The following is a 23,714-nucleotide window of genomic DNA, read 5'->3' as shown; positions in this document are numbered from 1 at the left end:
CAGATGACTGAATGAGAGCCTCCCGGACTTTCTGCAGACTTTCTCTATTAAGTCTGCAGAAAGTCCAAAGGAGCCGATGTGAGAACACAGCAGGAGATTCTCTGCAGGATATCACAGATGCAAAATAAAAAAAATATAGAGTCTCCAATCAACCAAACCCCAATCTACAAAATGCCCAAGATGGAAAAACATGTTAACTCCTTAAGCCAAATGAGGATTCAAACCAAGCAACGCTCGTTACGTCAAAGAGGAGACGAATAGTTAAGTCTTAAATCCTCTATTTACTCAACACAAACTAACCTTAACAATAAACAGGTCCGATGCGACAACAGATTTGTCTGCAACACAATGTACAGGAGAGTAATCGCTCTGGATCTGTGACCTGATTCACTATTAAAGGGTTTTTGGTCTGACTCTGTCCTTTTGTTCAAATCTGATCTGTTACAGTTCATGGAGAAAGTTGGATTTGGGCCCTAAAAGACGATTTGGGTGAATTATTTTTTAATAAGCCTTTTTATTTACTTAAAACCTAAATATATCCACTATTCAAATGTAGGTAGTAGCCTATTTATAAAATCATTAATTTGAGTCAAGTAATCTGAGAAGAAAACACATCAGAAATCATCCGTTTGTGCCGTCGACTAAAATCTGCATCTGACATTGTGCTTGAAAATGTTCCAATAGAGATGTTTCGCTCCTGCAGTGCCCCTTCAAACGCCACCGGATGTTTTGAGCACGTTAACGTTGGCATTCAAAGCTTCTGTACGCTCAGCAGAAATGCGACACTCATCTTGGACGGCGAGGGCGGACGTGTGAGGGATTATCGCGCAGGAGAAACACACAGATCAAATGGAAGATCCCATTCGCAGCCACCCACAGAAACATAGAAGTGGAAGGAGGAAGAAGAGGAAACAAAGGAAACAGCTGAAACATCAACACTGTCAGTGGTTTGAAAAGGAGAAGCCTAATCGACTGAGTACGGATATATTCATATTTATATGGATGTACAGTACATGAATGAAAGAAAGAAACAAGGCTCTGGATTAGAATCAAGATTTAAAAATGTCTTAAAGATAGAATATGCAACAATTCTTCTTAAAAAATGTAAAATGGAGTAGAGCTACTTTATATTTTTGTTCACTTGTGTACTTAAAATCTGTTCTTTTATATGCATAACATTTGAACATGTTTTTATTTCCATTTATATTGTATGTAAAGCACTTTAAGCTGCATTTTTTGTTTGAAATGTGCAATACAAATAATGTGTATTATCATTATTATCATTATTACTGTTATGGTCCTCGTGGGTCTTGTTATTCAACCGTTTGTCAGATCCAATCAAAACTTAAAATATTTATTTCCGGGTACAATGACGTGCAAGACTTGAACCAGTGACCTTTCTGTCTGGAAACCAACTCCCTGCTCCGGCTTGGTTTGATAATTCACATAAATCAAAACGCAAGCACATTCTTCTTCTTCCAGACCTTGAAATCCCAGAGGAGAGATAAAAAAATAAAGAAAACGGTCTTATTTTCAGGAGCACATTGTAATTACACTAAACTGTCCCAGTGGAACAAGTAAATAATCAGTGGTTACACTTTGACACGACATCGACTCTCCTCTCGTGATTCTATGTTGTTATACAAACCATAATAATACGTCCGTTCAGCTGTAAACAGCGATGGCACAAAGGTAAATTTGGCACTGGGAAAAAAGGGAGTAAACAACCAGGAGGAAAACATGTACTTTGGACTTTGGAGACAATATTTTAGCCTCGAGAGAACACAACAATGAATCATTTTGCTCGTGTGATTCTTGAAATATATTCATGAGATACATACTGTAAGTTTAAATCTGACCTTTGGAGAGACAATGGAGGAAGTGAATACAATAAGTTAAATTAATTTTTATTTGTCAAACAATAACAATTTGGGAGGGTTTTAACCTTTTTTGTTATATCTATATGCCTTCACGACAGCGACACCCACTGGTCGGAGGGCGTTATGTTTTCAGGATGTCCGTACGTCCGATCCCATTCTTGTGAACACGATATTTCAAGAACCCCTTGATGGAATTTCTTAAAATTTTGTACCAATGTTCACTTGAGCGCAGAGAGGAATTGAGTAGAATGTGGTGGTCGAAGGTCAAAGGTCAAGGTCACAGTGGCTTCACAAACTTATTTTTAATTCCTGTGAACATGCGAAGATAGATGGTTTATACTGTGATAATTCCCCACCCTGAATAAACCTTTGGAAACAAAATACAAACCAGACAACGAACAAGCTCAATTACAAAGAGTTTAATCCCAAAAATACTTCTTTTCTCCCCCTTTTGGCATGTAATACATTGTTTGGTCTTGCTGTATCTTGGCTGTAACACTACACTGTATAATTTACATTGTCTGAAATTGTGGCTGTCATGCATGTCAGCTCGACTGATCATAGGAGATGGATTTGCCACGTCCACGTCGCATTTGTGCCGCAAACATTACATAGTGACTGCAAAAGAAAAACATTCATGACTGCCCCCAGGTGGCAGTTATAGGTATGATGTCGGAATTTCGAGCAACATGCTGCAGTGTGTGGTTTAGAATTATTTGTTGTATTATTTGTGGACATAAAGCTGCAGCATTTGTCTTGTTTTCTGTTTTGTTTTGACATGAATGCATTAGACGAGAGTCCATTGGAGACATTTAACAATCCTTAAGACTACAGACACCAACTGCTGATGTCAGTTGCTTCATACAAACTATTCTGCAAGCTGTCACTTACGCCTTAAACACCTACGTAAAATAGGTAGAGCTTGATGCTAACACTGTTGTGGTAAGGGGATAAATTTGATTCAAAACCTCACGTACATACACTAGGTTTCGGTTCATCTTTTAACTGGAGGACAAGTTGAGGATAAAGTTTCGTCCAATAAGAGAAACGGTCATTGTCTAGAAGCAGCTGAACAGGTTCCAGCCTGTTGGTTGGTTTCACTACGTCGTCATTACAGGAAGACACTTTCCCCCCTGGTCTCAGTCATGTCACTGCCAGCAGGTCGACACAGTGCGGGGGTGCACTCATAACACGTTCTCAACAACTCTGACAAACAGCTGATTCACAATTAAAATGATAAATAAATTTGTTCTAACAATTCTGACCTTTTCAGTTTATCTGAATTTATATTTGAAATATTTCGCTTTTACGCTGACGACTACGAAGTGTGTTCTTTTTGTCAGCAGGAAAAAAGTATGAACATTTTGAGATGGCGGATGATATAAACAGTGTAATCAGACACGTGGGGAAAGAGGAGAAGAAACTAGGACTGAAACAATCAGTCGATTAATCGTTAATCTTAATGATCAACTGGTCAGAAGTGTGTAGGGACTTCCACTTAATGCAAACAAAGAGTAGTTACAGCCTCAACTTGAACATTCACGCTAGATTTAGATTTACTCTTTAAACTAAAGAACCTGTTCAATAAAACAAGACAAGCTATTGTTCACATGTTATCTTTGTTCTGGCCATGAAAGTGGTTTATGTGCAAGTATTTGACATCAAATTGGTGCCGTCGGAGATTATTTGTAGGACTTTCTGTAGCAAATATACCCCACTGGAAACTAACAAATGGCAACTGCTTATTTTTCATGGAAGAAAAGCAGCATCACCACATGAACAGCTGAACAATCTCGCTGTAAATCAGGAGGAGAACCATGAGACGAGTTCGAAGAATCAGAGGAAGCAGTGATAAAATGGTCAAGATAGTCCAAGGCAGACATCTGCTGTGTTGTGTAAAGACAGAATCAGCTGTTCTCAGAGCTGAAGAGCTCAAGGGGGAATCAAAGAGGGTTTCTCTGGGATAAGACACACAGCCGGAAAAATCCGGGGTCGGTCACGGGGTAAGATTCAAACACTGCCATTTTGCTAATTACTTTCAAAAACAGCTTTCATTCTGCAAAGAGATAATTGGTGTCATATATACTCGTGTCAACATATAACAGAAACCTCCAGAATCATAATGAAGATTTACGGCCAGAGTCTTATTCGTTCACTTCTGGATTTATAGTTTCACCTCAAAGTGGCAGTAAACTACCAAACACCGGAGGATAGAGGAGATCGAGCCGTTTGTGTGTCTTCCCAGGGGAGTCGTCTTTGGCGTAACACCATCCCACGGCTCTGAACACCAGCCTGTGCACCAGTGCATCCCTAATCACATTTACAACACATCTGTGCACGGCTCCCACCAGCAGCAGCAGCAACAGGGAGCCCTGCCAGTAGGTCCACACTCTGTATACCACATCTCTGCTCTAATGCAGGCACCCCCTAATGAAGCAATCATATTAATATCCCCACGTCAGGGACTTACCACAGTTCATAGAGACACCGCCTCCCTCTACAGGAGCTCCAAACAGTCATCAATCAAGGCAAACATCAATATTTTCCCATGGATTTGTTGTGATTATTTTGAGAGTTTACATCATAGGATCATCTACTTGTTTACTGCAAATAAACTAAAAGAAATCAGGCGTTTTATCTGAGCTGTGTCCCTCTCTAACATTCCTACAGGAGCATATGGATGTGGATGAGTTTATACTGCTTGTGGCATCACTGCATATATATTTCTGCCATCATTCATGGAGACTTGCAATGTTTCTGCAAGTCATAACAATGATATTTATGCTTCATGGTGTTTTTTATCTGCTACGTATTCTATCACTTAAAAAATATCACTAGAATCCATCCTAGAATATTTCTATAGTAAAGATTAATCTGTTTTTTTTTGCCACCCAATCAATCATCCATAAGTGTCATCACTGCCTCTTCTTCTTCTGCTTCAGTGACTTCCTCCTCTTCACTATCATCTCATACAGTTTGTCCATGCCCTCGTCCAGACCCTCGCCTATGATGGCGCAGGCCGGCTGGACGTGGTACGGGGTGGAGGGACTCAGCTCGGCCAGGGCCAGCTGCCTCTCGATCTCCCCGACATCCAGCGCCCGGGGCAGGTCCTGCTTGTTGGCGATGACCAGCAGCGGGGTCCCCTGGTTCTCCGAGAACCGGGTGATCTTGTGCAGCTCAGTCCGGGCCTCCTCCAGCCTCTCGGCGTCCACGGAGTCCACCACGTACACGATACCGTCCGTGCAGCGGCTGTAGGGCTTCCACAGGGGCCGCAGCTTCTCCTGGCCCCCGACGTCCCAGAAGTGGCAGCTGATGCCCCTGGAGGCCCCCGCGCCCCCCAGCCGGATCCTCTCCGTGTTGAAGCCGATGGTGGGCACCGTGTTGACGAACTCGTTGAATTTCAGCCGGTACAGCACGGTGGTTTTACCTGCGGAGTCCAGCCCCAGCATGACTATGTGCAGGGACTGGAATGCAGCCAAATTGGAGAAACTATTCCCCATCTTGCAGGCTGGGAAAAGAGGAAGACCACGCACTCCCACAAGCCCCAGCAGCGAGCGATACCACCGCAGGAGACGCTCAGACGTCCCCTGAGTGATGCATAGCGGGTGATTCCCCTGTTGATGAGTCAAATCATGTTCGCAGCAAAAACGATCCGCGCCTCCGCCGTTCAGCAGCTGTGGAGGGCGCAGCCCCACGTTGCGCGGCGGCACTCCGGCAGCCAGACGAGCCGCAGCATCCCTGGACTTTCACCCCAGCAGCATCAGGCGTCCCCCAAAACAGCCAGATCACCGCGGTGCAACGGCGCGTTCTCAGTGCGCACCGCTCTCCAAATGCGTAAAGAGTGTCACATCGTGTCTCTGGATGTGTTTGCGTCCAAGTGCGTAGCCGCTCATGCAGTAAAATACACACACACACACACACACACTCAGGTGATGGTGTGTGACCAGTGTGTGACGCGGGGACCAGCCTCTAAACGTTGTCATGTAAAGATGCATCAAGTTACGCATGGCAGTGCCAAATGTGGGTTCCGGTTAAAACACATTCCCCCCAACAATAAAAGCCTCGTCCGTTTCAGATGAGACACTTTTGTTGCACAAGCCGATCGATTGGTGGAGGCTCTTATTTTGAAAAGTATCCAGTCTTGATGCCTGCAGTGTTTCCTCTGCGCACTGAGCAACCTGAGCTGGAGAAAGCCTGACACCTACTGGTCAAATATGATAATAACGTGTCCCACTAAGGAATTTACACCCTGAGATTAAAAAACAACACTGTATGTACTGCATCTTTTGTATTATTCTCGAAAGAAGATTCAAAACATAAGCAAGTTAAGTCTTTTTGTGAACTTTACATTGTGCCAAACCTTATTTACATATATTGTTTACAACTTTTGACAAAATGTAGTTATATTTTTAATTTATTAACTTGTTAATTTGTTTTTATTGTTTTGTTGTTCCATCACTGAAAGACGTGAGGGCACTTAAAGTAACTTGACCATAATTATACTTATGTTATAATAATATATTTTAACTTTTACCAGATCAACGTAGCCTCAGTTAAGATTTGTCGATTTTTGTTGTGGACATTTGCAAATGGGAAATTTACTTAATAAATATTTAAGTTTTGTAAATTTTTAAGATTTAAATACTTACCTTAAATGTCTTGTTTGCTGGTTTGTTGTGTTCCTTTTCAGTTCACCCCAATCAGCACGATAAAGGTTTCGCTCTGAAACAAAACAGCCCTGAGTTTATAATATGAAATCATCAAGATCATTTGTATACGCTTTAATCAAATCAACAATCTACAAGAAGGCATCATAGTTTAACAGGAAATAAAATCTGAACAGTGACTATAGAGCAACTCTAATAAAACATATAACTTTTTATTCTGAATGAGGTTATTTCATACTATAATAAATCAAATGTTAAACATGAGACACACATCTTAACTAATAAAAAACTGGAACCTGTTTGAAAAATACTTGGCACTTATATAAATCAATAATTATATGTAGTACAGGTACAATATGCATAAACATAGACCTGCAGTAATGACATTTATACCACTAGAAGGCAGCATTGTATTATTTGCAAGGTAACAGTTAATTGAACAATAAAGCTGCAGTTTCAAAACAGCAGCTTTGACTTTGACAATTTTCTGTTCACATCTTTATCACATTTGCGCCGATATTTTATTTTTGACAAATTTTCACTTCATCCCAGTCACAGGTCTCAGGTTGCACAGGTTGAGGCTGTAGGAAGCAGCTGTTTGGGAGGGAAACTCACATCTGTATCAGAGTCTGTGCTAAGTTAATGTTTGAATGTGTCCCTGGAGCTCTGCTCTCTGGGGCTGTGGTGAAGGATGGATGTCAGCAGTGTCAGGTTCAGGGCAGGAAAAGGAAAACATTGGAGAAACACTACAAACAAACAGTAATATATTGTCTTTAAATAAACTTTAATCATGTTTTCCTGTGTAAACTCACAACTTATCTGCAATTTCCAGAAGTTTGCATCTGGGACACAAGAGCAAATTAATGCCAGTGAGATACAATTTCTGTGTTTCAATTCTACACACACATTTGTTCATAGCTGGAATACAAACATGCACTGGTGGCTTGTCTGCAGGTGTACAAAACATGAGAAGTAAAGTTTTATTTGTCTAAAATCTTTCTTAACAAAGCTACAAAATGCTTAACAAAAGGAGAACACGTCACTTCCTGCGTCCGTCAGGCGGCGCTGGACCAAGCCCACTAATCATTACGGTCCACGCCATCAGGTGACAGAGTAATACATTACATGTCTGGTAAATGATGATTCAGAAACAAATTACCTTCCACATTTCATAAAGGTGCAAAAAATGTATCCCAAATTTGAATTTCTTGAAAATATTTGGTGAAGAATCTCATCTAAATGCTACCGTAACATAAAAAAAATCACCACAGGTCTTATCATTAGACAAATTGGAGATCTTTCAATAAAGTGGCATTTCACCCTTAAAATAAACATTTGGTTGAGAAAAGTGAGCGTAAAAGCAGAGAAATAAGATAAATTCAAATGCTTTAGAAAGGCCACTTTCATAAGATGGACTTCCTGAATTTAAAGGCTTTGGATTAAAACATTTTCATAAAGAGAGGAATTTCATACATTAAGGACATTCATTCTTTTAAATTGAGAGCAACTGTCATGGAGATCATTCTCTTATGTGAGAATTTTGGTGCTGATTGGACAGATACTCTCAGTGGGCAACAGGCAACATAAAATTGACTCAGTGGGCACCATGCAACATAACATAAACTCAGTGGGCACCATGCAACATAAAATTGACTCGACTTGATTTGTTGTTGGGTGTGGCATTAAGTGACAAGATTTATTTTGTGCATCTGGGCATGATACACATGGGGGCCTAATTACTTCTTTTCTTCTTCTACTCTAGGCGAAAGTAAAGGGGTAGGAAGACCCTCATTGAAAATTTGAGGGGCCCTGTCGAGCTATTTTTGGACGCATGTTCTTGAGGACATTAAAATACGTAAATTTCCACCTGACTATATTTATGTGCATAATTAAAATATTTGTTTCAAGTGCATTAAATACAAAACCACAATTGTGCAATATTTACAAGGCATACGACTGCAGTTACTAGTGATGAAGTTCAGATGGGGTCTTTCTGGGTGGAGTTTGAAGGTCCCCCCCGGTGTTTCCTCCAGGTACTCCGGCTTCATCTCGCAGTCACACATGCAGATTAGGGGTTGGGTAAATTGGAGACTCTAAATTAAGCGTAGGTGTTAATGTGAGTGGGAACGGTTGTTTGTCGGCTCTGTGATGGACTGGTGACCCGTCCAACGTGCACCACACCTCTCACTCCAGCTCCCCCCCGATACCCTCAAGGGGACACGCGGTAAAGATCATGAATGGAGGGAAGAGGTCGAAAAAAGATGTTGCAAATTCACTCAAAACCAATTTAGAAGTCTTGATCTTCAGATTAACGGAGCAGCAGCAGAGCAGATACACTGATGATGCTCTGTCACATCCACAGGAACACACAGGGAGGATGGTGGACTCCCTGGCTGATGTCAGAGCAGCTCACCTCCTCTGGAGCTGTCTCCACTCTGCCTCCCAGCAACAAGGCCCAGTCAGAGCCGCTCTACACACAAGCTGCTGCTGCTGCTCCAGCCTCTGTGGATCATCAGGACACAGCTCAGCCTCCATCCACACACTATCACAAAGAGCGCGGCTGCCATCTGTTGAGAGAAGAAGACACCAGTGTTTACAGAGACTCACTTTATCAGCTGTGATTCAGTGGACTCGCAACTGGAAACAGAGACTGAGATGTACTGGGTGAGTTTAGTGGCGTGAGATCGACTTAACCAACCAGACATTGATTTTAACTTCTCTTATCCTTCCCTTTAAGGAGAGTGTGCACCACACAACAGTGTAGAGTCACTTTGGTCAGTGGGCGGAGCTTTTATACGGGTTGATCTCCAACTTAACCTGCTCTGGAGCAGGTTAGTCGTTCATTATGAGTTACCATGGGGATTTACCCCGATAAGAAGTCAACGTGCTTCGTAGTACAGACCCTGGATCATTACTGTGATACTGACAGTGTTTAGTAAAATACTGATGAAAGCAGCGTGATTCCAACCATCTACTGACCTCACTGTCTCCAGTCGACAGTCTGAACTCTGCTCCAGATCAAGCAGCTCCTTCACTCCTGAGTCCTGCAGGTCATTGTATCTCAGATCCAGTTCTCTCAGATGAGAGGGGTTTGACCTCAGAGCCGAAGCCAGAGAAGAACAGCTGACCTCTGACAGTCTGCAGCCATTCAACCTGAATAGAGGATAAAACTTAGCTGTAAATTAAAGTTCATGTGTGAAAATAACAAACATATTCATGTCAGCACAGACTCATAACATGGAAGATAAAGATGAAATCAGACATGTTGGAATAAAAACGAGTCCTGATTGAGTAAAAATGTAGTATTTGGACCCAGTCTCTGTCCTGCAGATCAGTTTAGGAAATCCAAAACTAAACACAGATGTGTTTTAACAAGTAGCTGAATATTTAAAATGTCACATGTATCAAGAGGAATTATGTTAAATTAGAATCAAATGAGATCAATTGGGTATAAATGCTGTATTTTAGATATGAGATTTAGAAAAGTCAGTCAGTGAACTGACCTCAGAGTCTCCAGTCGACAGTTTGGACTCTGTAGAATTCCACACAGCTCCTGCACTCCTGAGTCCTCCAGGTCGTTGCCATTCAGATCCAGTTCTGTCAGATGAGAGGGGTTTGACCTCAGAGCTGAAGCCAGAGAAGAACAGCTGACCTCTGACAGACTGCAGTGACTCAACCTGGATAAAGAAATATGAATATTTGTGTCCTCCTGTTATTGTGGATCGTCATCATGTCAACACAGACTCTCAACATGCTGCTGAACGCAGTCCAGTCTGTGACCTGAAGATAAATATCAAATTAGACATGTTGGACTATTATGTAATTTATCACCTTCTTCTCTCTTTGTTTGGTCTGTTTAAAGCAGGGATGGCTCCTGACAGTCACTTCCTGTTTGTTTCTATACTGTCCAATGTGTTTCAATAAGAATGTGTCTTATTTTTGAAAACCTGAGGAGGACGAGTGCTCGGCCTCAGTCCACATGTTATTTACTGACACTTTATTAGTGATCAGGAGCAGGTGTATGCAGGTGAATGGAGTCGGGCTGGTGAGGGTGGACGTGACTGACAGGCTGGGTGAGTGAGTGACAGATGACTGAGGTACAGTGAGCAGAGCAGAACAGTGACAATCCAATTAAATGTAAATGAATAATGACGAAAACAAGAAAGAAAGTTGGAACAGTGAACATTCAAGGATTTAAGGACCTGACCTCAGAGTCTCCAGTCGACAGTTTGGACTCTCCAGTCCAGAACACAGCAGCTTCACTCCTGAATCCTGCAGGTCGTTTCTACTCAGATCCAGTTCTCTCAGATGTGAGGGGTTCGACTTCAGAGCTGAGGCCACGACTTCACAGTGAGTCTCTGAGAGTCGACAACCAGCGAGTCTGTAATTAACGAAAGTATCGAAACTGTTAGAATAAAATCTGAAAACACAACATTCGTACAACTCGTGATGATTTGACCCTCACCCTGGTAAATCCCCTTTTTGCCTCATGAACATGTTATCTTAAAAACACCTTTCATTTAGACTAACAGGTGAACTCATTAGATCCGGGTGGTCAAAGGTCAAGGTCACAAAACCTGTTTTTGCCTCTTGAACATGATATCTCAAGTCTATCTTTAGGTAATTTGTTCACATTTTGACCAGTTGGAGTCAAAGATAAACTGATTAGATTTCAGTGGTTTCAGGTTACAGTGACCTCATATTATTGTGAATGTAATATGTCAGGAACCTGGAGGCACTGACACTGCACTGGTTGGCGGAGGCGTACAAACAGGGTGGTAATTCTAGTTTGACAAGAAAGAAGAATGAAAAATATTTCCTGCTTCTTCAGTTGCCTTCAAACTGAAGAAGCAGGAAATGATTCTCATCCAAAACACTTATTCAGTGATTGTCTCCTAGCTGTTCGCTCGGAAAAGACTTTCCCGCGTGTGTGTGTGTCGCTCCTCACACACCAACACACACACACACACACACACACACACACACACACACACACACACACACACACACACACACAATAATCTCCCTTGCACCCCACATGGTAGTATGTCAGCTGACACTTAATTTCAGTCTCCAATCAATCTAACTCCAATCTAAACATCTTTGGGTTTGTCTGCAGACACCACATCCTACATCCTCCTCACAGAAAGGCTGCACTAACAGTGTTGACCCCTGCAACACTCTGCTGCCCAAAAGAATGAAATTAATTAAACTTGTCAATGTGTATTTGAAAAACGACTCATCTACACTGATTGAATATGTTATTGATCAAGTCTGAACTCACAGAGCCTTCCTGTAGTTCCTCACAGCTGGGATCAGTCTCTGTCGACCCTGGTCTGATGTCTTGAACTTCTTCAGGTCCAACTCATACAGAACCTCCTCTGTAATCTGCAGCATGTAGGCCAGAGCTGAGCAGTGGATCTCAGAGAGTTTCTCCTTTGATATGTTCTCTGACGTCAGGAACCTTTGCATCTGCTGATGTACTGAGTGGTCGTTCATCTCAGTCAGACAGTGGAAGATGTTGATGCTTCTGTCAGGAGAAATGTCATCACTCTTCATCTCCTTCAGGTTGTCGATGACTCTCTGGATGATCTCTGGATTGTTCTCTGTCCGACCCAGAAGGCCTCCTAAGACTCTCTGGTTGGACTCCAGACTGAGGCCGTGAAGGAAGCGAACAAACAGGTCCAGATGACCATTTGTACTGGTGAGGGATTTCTCCATGGTTCTCTTCAGGAGGTCAACCAGAGATGGGTCAGAGAAATTAGTTGTTCGGAAAAACTTTAAAAGGTAACAGCGAAGACGGTTCAGCATTGAGTCCCGGGATTGTAAGTCTTCTCCAAGGAAGGTGTCAATGTCTTCTGTGTTCATCTGGGTGTAACAGTGGAACATGTAGACTGCAGCCAGAAACTCCTGAATGCTCAGATGAACAAAGCAGTAGACTGATTTCTGGAAGATCACACACTCTCTTCTGAAGATCTCAGTACAAAGTCCTGAGTACACCGAGGCCTCGGTGACATTAAGGCCACACCGCTCCAGGTCTTCTTGGTAGAACATGATGTTTCCTTCCTCAAGATGTTCAAACGCCAGCCTCCCCAGCTTCAGAAGAACGTCCTTGTCAGCCTCCGTCAGCTGCAGTGGAGTCGTCTCATGTCCCTCACCGTACTTGTTTTTCTTCCTCTTTGTCTGAACCAGCAGGAAGTACGAGTACAGGTCAGTCAGGGTCTTGGGCAGCTCTTCTCTCTGGTCTGTGGTCAACATGTGCTCCAGAACTGTAGCACTGATCCAGCAGAAGACTGGGATTTGACACATGATGTGGAGGCTCCTGGACGCCTTGATGTGTGACATGATTCTGCTGCACAGCTCTTCATCGCTGAATCTCTTCTTGAAGTATTCCTCCTTCTGGGCGTCAGTGAAGCCTCGTACTTCTGTTACCCTGTCAACACATGTAGGAGGGACCAGATTGGCCGCCGCAGGTCTGGAGGTTATCCAGACGAGAGCCGAGGGAAGCAGTTTCCCCTGGATGAGGTTTGTCAGCAGCACGTTGACTGATGAGCTCTGTGTGACATCAGACACAACCTTCCTGTTGTTGAAGTCCAGAGAAAGTCTGCTTTCATCCAGGCCGTCAAAGATGAACAAAGGTTTACAGACAGCGAGCGTCTCTGCCGTGAGCTTCTGTAATGTTGGATGGAAAACATGGAGCAGCTCGAGAAGACTGTACTGCTGGTCTTTCACCAGGTTCAGCTCCCTGAACGAAAGCACAATCAGCAGACGGACATCTTGGTTTTCTAAACCCTCTGCCCAGTCCAGAGTGAACTTCTGCACCGAGAAGGTTTTTCCAACGCCAGCGATGCCGTTGGTCAGGACGACTCTGATGCTGCTCTGCTGGTCAGTTATGGCTTTAAAGATGTCGTGGCACTTGATGGGAGTGTCGTGGAGGCTCTTCATCTTGGACGCCGTCTCAAGCTGCCTCACCTCATGTTGAGTATTAACCTCTTCGCTCTGTCCCTCTGTGATGTAGAGCTCAGTGTAGATCCTGTTGAGGAGGGTTCTACTTCCTGTTTCATCAGTTCCTTCAGTCACATGTTCACATCTCCTCCTCACACTGAGCTTATGTTCATCTAAAACCTCCTGCAGACCACGATCTGCTGAAAGACAAGAAACAATGTCAGAGACAGAGAATCTGGGAATCTGCTGATTGTTTTCATCAGATACAGAAAAATAAAAGGTTTTTAACTTTGTGCTTTTATAACGATAACGATAAATGTTAATGCTGTATGAATGAACAAAATAAAACAACATGTGCTGTTGTCAGAAGTGAAGACATCAGCAGACACATGTACAGTGCTGCTCTGACCGGCTGTCTGACCTCCAGCTCCTGTTCTGGATCTTTTCCACACTGGGGACAGGAGGAGTCTCCTGAAGAACCAGACTGGTCCCAGTATGAGGTGATGCACTGTCTGCAGATCCAGTGTCCACAGCTGGTGGAGACTGGATCCTTCAGGACGTCCTGACACGAAGCACAGGAGGATGACTGCTCCTCCTCAGAAACATGAATCCTCTTCCTCTCTCTGTGAAGACATTTCCCGATAACTAAAATGTCACAGTCACAGGTTGTCATTACTTCTGTCAAGGAGGTTTTGTTTTCACCCATGTATGTTTGTTTGTGTGTTGGTTTGTTTGTTCGTTAGTGGGATTATAAAGATAACCAGTAAACTTGGTGGGACGATGTGGTCTGTGAACCAGATCAGGGGGAGGGGAGTTTTTTTAAACTGATGTTTATGAGTGTGTGAAATTTGGTGGAGATCCAAATAAAAATCAGTATCTAGTGATTGGTTTCAATGAGGTCTGAGCTCTTCCTTCTTCTGAGGGATTAGTTACCAATTTCAATGAAGCTGTGTCCTAATGCAGGGGCCACACTAGTGGAAACTGAATCCACTTCAGATCAGTTCACAGTAGAAACAGTCTCTTACTTTGTGTGTGAGGGTCCAGGTTCATTACTGAAGTCTGGAGGAGGATGTTTGGACCAGGTACTCTTCAAAGACACACAGCTGAACACTGGAGACTCTGCTCTGTCCTCCTCTTCTTCCTCATAACCACTCATCTTCAGTCTGAGAGGAAACACACAGACACTGACTGTGAGCTCAAACACACACAATGAAGCCAGGTACGTTAAATCTTTTTTTCATCAAATATAACAAAGTCAACCCTCCTACACTGTTTCCCTGTTGTCACGGTAACCTGAGACAGTTGTAGGTTTAATGTGTTGGACTCAGCCGATCACAGCGTTGAGTCAAACTGTTGTTTTACTGACAGAAGTTCATCCTAAATCCACGAGTAGAAAACTGACTCAAGAGTCTCTGACAGTAAAATTAGATTAATGTTTATTAATGATGAATAATATCAATGTTGCTCGAACACTCACCAGCCTCAGACTTCACATGTCCGCCCTCTGCAGCTTGCAGATAAAATGTCTGCACACTTTCACTTTCAATGTCTCTGCCTCCTGTCTGCATTTACTGGAAATCACTGATGAAATGTGTGTGTGTGTGTGTGTGTGTGTGTGTGTGTGTGTGTGTGTGTGTGTGTGTGGTGTGTGTGTGTGTGAAAATTAAAACTGCTGTTTGTAACTTAAATAATGTAACTTTTTACAGACAATAATAATAAAAAGTATATAAATAAAGTTTATCTTCATTATTATAGATACAAGATACTGGAGACTCTGCTCTGTCCTCCTCTTCTTCCTCATAACCACTTATCTTCAGTCTGGGAGGATAATAACAATGACCTCACAGGAATGAGGACAAACAAGTCTGACACACACACACACGTATGATTCTGAAAACACTGTTTTGTTATTAAACACTTGATTAACAGATGTGATGAAGATAAAAAGTGAAATTGTGAATTAACTCTGTTAATAAGTAATTTGAAGGCACTTTGTTCCACACCTGCTGTTTCCATCGGTCTCTGGTGATCCGATGGAAACTACGTCTGTCACCAGGCGTGAACTGACAAACTTAAAGCCGTGTGATCAGCAGACGGATGTTAACACCAGGCGTGAGAGTGTGAAAGTAAAACTTTCATAAAACATGTGTTAACACTCACCTGCTCAGTCCGACCCTTCCCTGTTCTCATGCTCCTTCTCCGTGTTGAGCCAGTTCACACTTGATAACAACAAGTTCAAAGTCCAGTTCATACACAAAATCTTGTGAGTCACTGTGAGTGGGTGGGGCCTGTGTGTGTGTAATTAAAGCATCCTTCACTTGATTGTGTTGCATAAACGTATTGTATGCATCACAGATATAATTACACAATATGGACTAGTTTGCTCAGCAACATTACATCATAAATATAATACTGATATTTTACATGACATGGTTCCTGCAATGTAACAAAATGTCATTAGACTAATACATGTAAACAATAAAGATGTGAAATGGCCATTTAGGGGTTCAGTGTCTTGCCTAAGGGCACTTCGGCATGCAGATGACGTAGACTGAGGATCAAACCGACGACTTTCTGGTTGAAGGACGACCACTCTACCCCTCAGCCACAGACGCCCAATAAACAGAGTCAATACATCAATGTGACAGTCTTCAGGCTAACGCTAGCAGGGAAAAGCTAACTCACCAATTCAAAGAGTTTTCATCCCAGACGAAAATCACTTTGACCAGGGAGGAACATGTGAGTCAGTCTGAAACACATTCAGTTGGTTTCATGTGTGAAACTATGAAAGTCGGTGTTTACATGATGTTTGTTGTGGTGACATGTAGCAGCTCGTCTCCCTGAATTCCTCCATTCATCTGAGGGCGGAGCTTCACCTGCTTCAGGTGTGTGGGACCACTGCTTCAGGAACTTCTTCTTGTTTAATGGTGCTGAAGGTGCTACAGCGCCACCTACTGTGCTGGAGTTTTTGGTCAGCGGAAATACATGAATACAAATAAACTCAAACGTTATCTTTCCCTTCCTCAATACCTAACACAGATTATTTAGGTTTAACACTTGCACATTTCCTCAGCTGCTTCTGTAACGTTTTCTCTTTCTCTTTATATTTCTGACACACGTTCCACAGTTTCTTCCCCTGAGCCACATTCACACAAATGAGGTTTGAACAAAGTTACAACAATAAAAAAAAAAAACTCAAACTTTAAACAACTTTTAATCTCCATGTTGTTAAGATGACACTCATTGATTTTGAAGTTGATCTGATAAAGCTCTAGGAGGAAACTGTAAACCTTTTCAAGTAAAACAAATATTTAAATTATCACTCTGAGTGTGAGCAGAAAAAAATTAAGGCAGAGTTGAAAGCTTTTTGTTTTATAGGGATTGAAAAGCAGGAACAGATGTATGAAGTCTGGGGGACACAAGCTGCAAAAGCACGATCGCCTAGTCACCAATCAGGCTCTGGGAACGACCAGAGGACGACTATAGCTGCAGTTAGATGGAGCTCAGGCTCATTTGAACACTACATGGCAAAAGCTGACAAAACAATACAAACTTAAAGGTTTCATACCAACATTGTTTAGGTAATTTTACCTGTACTCCAGTCCAGCATCTTTGTAGCTCCAAGCATCGATTACTGAGTTTGTCACTTCTGCAACCTCCCCGGTGAACTTGCACCAAGCTCTAATTAGCCAGAAATGGTAAAACAGCCCCCGTGTGGCTAAACAAGGCTTTTAAGGGAAAGTAGCAGAATTAGAATTAGTTTGTAAATAAATGAGGAAACGGGGGAAAAATGCACACAAGCGACAACAAAACCTGAGTCATCAAGACCTCACTAATTGCTCTCTCTGTCCTCCTCCCACATTGATTCCCCTTCTAATGTGTGTGTGTGTGTGTGTGTTTGAGATCAATGGAACAAATTATAAACATGCACACACACACATGCACACACACACACACACGCACACACACTGACTTTACAAGACCACAACTCACTCCAACTGCCCTCCTCTCTCTCTCTAACTGGGCTGAGTCGCCTGAATGTCTCTCGCCCGCTGCCCACACAGTCTTGCCTTGCGTCTAATTTATTCCACTGTCTCCTCGCCGTTTCTCAGGTAACAGCCGAAGAGTGGATGCTCAGAAAGGTTACCGGGAAACAAAGTGGGCCTCCTAACAAGCGGCTGAAACCTCTTTGCTGGAACCAACAGGGGAACAGTTGGCAGGAGAGAGGAAGGTGGACGACGTGAAAAGAAATCTTGGATTCTGCAGCCCAGTAGAAAAAGGGACTGAGAACCTTGCAATTGATGCGATTCAGTTTCTCCACTTCTACCAGAGAGTAAGTTTGAGGTCGAGCTTTGTTCTTTTGGTTTTGCCCTGCCACTGATTAATTTTCCTCCTGAGCTTTTCAAACTCCTCTTTTTTATCAAATGTTGCTCCGGGGATTTATTTCACCTCACACACAGAAATATACTTTACAGAAAAAAGGAAGCTATTTATTCTTCCCCGCTTTTGTTCAAATCTCATTATAAAAAAACCATGACATAGATTTTACAGCATAGTTTTTAAAGACATAAATACTCTCATCAAGGTTGAAATTAAAGATATTGAAAATGTTGAAAATCTCACAATGTCAAAAAAGAAAGATTGTTAAATGTTAAATTCCTGGTCCCGCCCCTTTGTCCTGATCATCGCCAGAATGTAATCATTTCTTTTTTTGCCCGTGTCCCAAAAAAAACCACTAAACCAAGTTTTAGTGGAAATCTGTTCAGTAGTTTTTGCGTAATCTTGCTGAAAAAACACCCACACAAGGTAAAACTGTAACCCCCTCGGCAGAAGTAATAAAAAAAGAAGCTAATAAAGTGTTTTTCTTATGGCGCTAAAAGTTGACATGAATCTAAATGATGCGGTAAACAGAGGCTTAATGAGTCTCATCAATATTTTATCCACCAGCTGCTAAAAACTCACAGGCTTTTTTATTTCCCCGACATATAATTGGGAGCATGATTGATGTCATCCTCATGGATTTGTCTGCAGCATCACGGGAATAACTTTCTGAGAGGGCAATTCAGAAAACACAACAAAGGCTAATTGAAGTTTTTGTTGTTAGTGTATAGTCAAGTTCGGAGAAACATTCCTCGAGGGATGAAAAGAGTTTACAGAGAATGGAGTTTTGGCCCTGGCAGCCCCAGAAGCCCCCAAATATTGGCTGTTGCCCCCAGAGGATGAGTCACGACCAAAGATTCGGAGACACTTCGGCCTGAAAGAGAAACAGAGAAGTCAAATCAAGTGTTCAGCACATTAATGATTCATGCGATCAATCAGCTGATGGAGTTTTATCTTTATCTTTTAAGAGCCCTTTATATTCTGCAGACCCACGAGGTGAAAACAGCCACACACACACACACACACACACACACACACACACCAAAGCTTCTCATCTCCACTTGTTTTGCATTTTTGAAGCTGCAGTTTTTTTTCCTTCCTGAATCCACAAGGGAAAGAGGATTTTATGGACAGAAACATAGACTCAGATATGGGGGAATACAATCTGGGATAAATCTGCACTAACTGTTGAAAAAAGAATCTTTTCATGCAGAAAGGATCAAACTCCTCCGCGAGTCGTGTCAAGTGATAAGAACTCTGCTTTGCCTTCACGCCCCCAAAGGAAACACCAGCTTCAATAGCTTTGAGAATATGGAGATTAACCTGTGTTTATTTATCTTCCTCTAAATATTTCAATCTCTGCAAAGGGAATGTGCATATTTATAGGTTATTTATACCCATTTGGAAAAGTATTTTATTGGGTAAGATGGAAGGTGGGAAGCTGTTGCCCCATTAGAAACAAATGAATTCAGGCTGAATGATTTCAAATTGACACAAAGTGAAATTACATCTCTTTTATAGAGGCCAATTAATTAAATAGATCAGGATCCTTAAAGCAGCTGTGATACATGTTTTTATAACAATATATTAAGATAAAAATATGAAAACAAAACAGAGTTACCAGGAGAACAACAAGCATTGAATTTGTACAATAATTGAAGGGTCATATTAAAGTGTCTGTCTTTTCAAATTTAGAATCTAAAGTAAAGAATTTAATGTTGAGTGTGAGTCATCGAGAGGCAAAGGATGAGTCGGTCAAGGTGGCCTGTCCTCTGAGAGGGGACGGATAATATGCTTTAATTAACTGTAATAAACAGTGTGTGTGTGTGTTTGTGTGTGTGTGTGTGAGTGCAGATGATTTATGTTTTTCTAGAAACAAGACCACATATGGATGGAGTTGTGCATTCATGTGTGGCGTTTGTGCATGACTAAGTGTATGAGATCATTTGTGCGTGATATTGGGACATGTTTTCTGTGTGTAGTGTGTGTGTGTGTGTGTGTGTGTGTGTGTGTGTGTGTGTGTGTGAAATTCATGATGATGTCACACAACCCTCAACACAGCACAGTCACTTAATAAATGCTCCTTTGCAGAAAATCACAGGGACATGATTCACAAGAACCACTGCTTTGCTGCATCTCTACAGATTATATGGATATATAAATGTACTGTATATACACACATATATACAAGTATATTATACACAAATATAAGGTAAATGGACTGTATTAATCTAAACTTATTCACCTTTTATCATGAGTAAGTTCTTGTATTCACAGAAAACACTTTGCGCACAGGGATTTGCATTTTTCCTTTTAATTGATTTCTTCCGAACAGAAACGCTGAACAGATTTCAGATCGGCGACAAACCGTCACAGTCGATACAACATGTGAAGAATGTGTCAATACTCAGTCGGCATTCAGTACAAATATATAAACTCTGTGCACGTTGTCTGTACAGATCAGGTTCAGGAAACAAACAGATACAGAAACACAGCAGCAGCCACAAAACAAACAGGAAAGAAAGAGTGAAATGAATCAGACAAACAAAGAAAATCCCAAAACATTGAAAGTGTCTAAGCTGACTATTCATGCAGAGATCATAAAATCAAAAGGCTTCGTAAAATACAAATTCAACGAAAACTGGATCATTTCTGTGTCGTTTTCACCAGAGACCAGGCAAATGAAGAAGTGGATTCAGAATTATTTACTGCACAATAGAGACGGGAGGTGAGCTGAGATGACGCAGGAGGGATGGATTGAGGGTCAAAGGAAGGGTCATGGGGGGGATGGATGACGTGGGGTAGGATGGTGGTGCGAAGACGGCAGGGAACCCGGGATGTAAAGACTAGCTTGATGAAGAGGAGCTTACCTTCTGTATTCGGATTTAAAAGACAGAGAAATTCAAGAAAAACAGATATTCAGTGGTGTGTGAAAACTAAGTTAGAGGGTAGAGGAGCGGATGAGGTCTTTTTGGTGCAGGAATGGGATGATTCCTGTAGGCGTGGCCTTTTCCTCCTAAATCAGAGAACTGAATAAAGATTAAAGTCGCAGCTCCACTTTCTCCACACATAAAGCCAAACGGTGATCGTGGAGTCAAGTCACAGTGTCAAGGTCCCGCAGATGCACGCGCTCGACCAATTGCGAGTCCGTCTCAGCTGTCAATCAAGATGTTCCACCCCATTTTTTATATCATCAAACAACTAATTAAAACCAAACTTATCAGAAAACAGGAACCATCTTTGAGACAAATATATTTGAGGTATATTTTTCCACATGTCCCATCCACTAACATGGAGGAAGCAGGGTTTACGTCCTACACTGAAGCCACAATAAAAATGATTTGATTTACTCTGTAGACGTCAGAGAGATAAATAAGTAAAAAAATAAATTTACGATAATAATGAATAATAACTAAATAACTTTTGCTGGAATTTCTGGTTGGAAAGGTTAACATGATCTAGTTGTCATGGTAATGTACATTCTCTTACATTAATCTGTTCAAATATTTATTAATCTCAAATATCACAGGGGTATTTTGGATTAATCAATTAAAAACGTTTTTATGGGGAACATTTTTAAATTTGGTAAATAGATGTTTCACTTACAGGAAGCAAAATCAGAAAAAGAAATGAAAGCAGGAACACAACTATAGCACGTTCTCTGTGTCGTTCTGCTAGTTTAAAAAAATAGAAGTATATCTTGGATCGGGGGATACACGTACCTTTACAGCAAAATTGTGAAGTTAGAACCGGGCTAACTTTTTGTTTGGCAAGAAAATCAGCCTGTGAATATATGAAAACATTTTTAAAAACATCTGCTTGGCCAGCAGATGGCAGCCTAACAGAAACAGATGATTAGGACTGGAGGGGAAATTAGTTTATGTTTAAAGTTTGACTTGCAAATATCAAGATTGTGAGCGCAGGCAATCCAATCAACTTTCAAAGATGAGGAAAAGGTCAGAGGTCACGGTTCGTCTGGTTATGTACTGCAGTGGTTGAGGTCTCTGATGTCCTGAGGGTCCGAAGACAGAAAATCAAACAAGCTTTCCATGGAGAGATAGAGACAAGAGAAGAAGAGATAAATGGATAAAGAGAAAGGGTGAGGTAGAAGGAGATGAAGGAAAATACAGCCGAAAAATGTAGTAAGAGGCAGAAAAAAAGAGAGAAAGAGGCAGATCCTAGATTTTCACATCGTCGAGCCAGAAATCGTCCATCGGCGTTTTTATACTGTGTTGCATCAGTACTGATCCAAAAGACCAGGATGTGCCTGTCAATGGTTAAATCTCTGATGTCCGTCCCAAACTTTGTGTCCTCAGTACAGTGTCCACGATAGATTTACTTCCCACATGAGTCAGTAAAAGCAACACTGAGCTTCCCCAACGTCGGTCGCAAGCTGGAGAATAAAATAAGATTCCCCACCTGGAAGCAAATCCTCAGACAGCAAAGTCTCCGTACCCGGTCGGGCAGAAGGCGGCACTGCGGAGTGTGTCGAGGCAGTTGACGAGGATGAGCGCGCCGGTCAGGTGCTTCCACCTCTTGGTGATGGGGTTCCTCATCTTGTCCAGGCCGACGTGGAGCTCCTGGATCACGTCGCGGTAGCTGTCGCCGACGTGGGCGGCCCACGTCAGGAGGAAGTCGTAGGCTGGCTTCCACATGGACTGAACGAGTCGGGTGGAAGTCAGAGGAAAGGAAAGAAGAAGATTGATTTAGTTATGGAAGGCAACAGATTTGATTTGAGGTTTGTTTCATCCCTGTCAGCAGGATTACGCAAAAACAACTGGATGGATTACCACGGAACTTGGTAGAAGGATGTGGTGCAGGTCAGGGAGGAAAACAGTCAATTTTGGTGCATCTCCAGATCAGAGAGTGGATCCAGGAATGTTTTTTCATAAACCATTGTATAATACTCTCCCCGCCGTCTCACCTCGTTGTCCAGAAGTCCGTTCTTGTCGCGGTGTGGCGCCTCGTACGCCTCCATCTGCTGCCTTGACACTCGGGCCAGTTTCTCAGCCAGTTCCCTCCACCGTGACGCCACCTCCACCGCTGTGGTCAACAGAACGAAATCCATGACCAACCGGGCAACCAGACCCTGGCAGTCCATCTTCAGCAGCGCCTGGCAGGTGGAGGAGAGAACAGGCAGCAGAGGAATGAGGTTTGAATTACAGAAAGCTTGAATTTATGATATGGCAGAAAAATATGTGTGTAGACAATGTGAAGAGGTGTGATTCTGAGTCAGAAAACTGAATATATCTCGATCCGTAAAAGCACTTTTAGGCCCTCATCAGTAACAGTCCCCTTTCAAACTAAAACACCTTTTTTACAAAAAAACTGCATTAGTGTGGACAGGGCGTAACACGAAGAAGTGTGGATGAAGCCTAAAATCCCCAAGAAAGAGAGAGAAACCACATCTAATACCCTGCATTTTCCAAATGTGTGTCCGTTTCCTTGCAGCAAAGAACCCCCCCCCTGCAGAGAAGCTGAGAGGTATCACCACAGGACGGTGCAGCACTTTGAAGCTTGTGTACGTATATATGTGCGTGTTCGAAGATGTGAGAATCTGCAGTAGATGAAATCCCCTGCTCGCTGGAACCCAAATCCTATCTCTGCGTGGCCACACATACACACACAAACACTAGTTATTCTCCAGTCAAATGAAACACCTCAGCGGCCGTCGGGCGCCTCTTGCCTACATCGTATTTTCCACTCAGCCGCTTTTGTTAATGCTCTGTATTTTTTAACCCTGATTTATTCAGGTTAGATGAGTGAGAACGTATTCACAGCAGCAGCCTGAGGGACACGGCGGCTCACAGGAGAGGGTTAAGGATTAGATTCTTCCCCTGTT

General features: G+C 42.3%; 3 protein-coding genes across 3 annotated transcripts in view; all 3 read right to left on the bottom strand.

The window, feature by feature from the left end:
* Positions 1-2,284: 2,284 nt before the first annotated feature.
* Positions 2,285-5,833, bottom strand: arl4ca (ADP-ribosylation factor-like 4Ca). Its single transcript, XM_035150701.2, has one exon. It carries the CDS (start codon positions 5,378-5,380, stop codon positions 4,796-4,798), a length of 585 nt encoding a protein of 194 aa, XP_035006592.1. The 5' UTR covers positions 5,381-5,833; the 3' UTR covers positions 2,285-4,795.
* A 5,994-nt stretch (positions 5,834-11,827) lies between these two features.
* LOC118103683 (protein NLRC3) lies at positions 11,828-15,749 on the bottom strand. Its single transcript, XM_047339163.1, has 4 exons — positions 15,653-15,749; positions 14,518-14,655; positions 13,914-14,115; positions 11,828-13,735 (listed from the first exon to the last, which is right to left on the bottom strand). Exons 2-4 carry the CDS (start codon positions 14,646-14,648, stop codon positions 11,828-11,830), a joined length of 2,241 nt encoding a protein of 746 aa, XP_047195119.1. The 5' UTR covers positions 14,649-14,655; positions 15,653-15,749.
* Positions 15,750-20,170: 4,421 nt separating this feature from the next.
* Positions 20,171-23,714, bottom strand: part of sh3bp4a (SH3-domain binding protein 4a) — a 23,289-nt gene continuing 19,745 nt past the window's right edge. The window contains exons 4-5 of the mRNA XM_035150733.2: positions 22,797-22,985; positions 20,171-22,530 (exon numbers count right to left, since the gene is read on the bottom strand). Coding sequence (XP_035006624.1) covers positions 22,306-22,530; positions 22,797-22,985 — 414 coding nt within the window. The 3' untranslated portion in view covers positions 20,171-22,305. The remainder of the gene's footprint in view (positions 22,531-22,796; positions 22,986-23,714) is intronic.

Source organism: Hippoglossus stenolepis, chromosome 24 (assembly GCF_022539355.2).
Source record: "Hippoglossus stenolepis isolate QCI-W04-F060 chromosome 24, HSTE1.2, whole genome shotgun sequence".
In the NCBI taxonomy this organism is placed as follows: domain Eukaryota; kingdom Metazoa; phylum Chordata; class Actinopteri; order Pleuronectiformes; family Pleuronectidae; genus Hippoglossus; species Hippoglossus stenolepis.
This window is presented reverse-complemented; position numbering and strand designations above follow the sequence as displayed.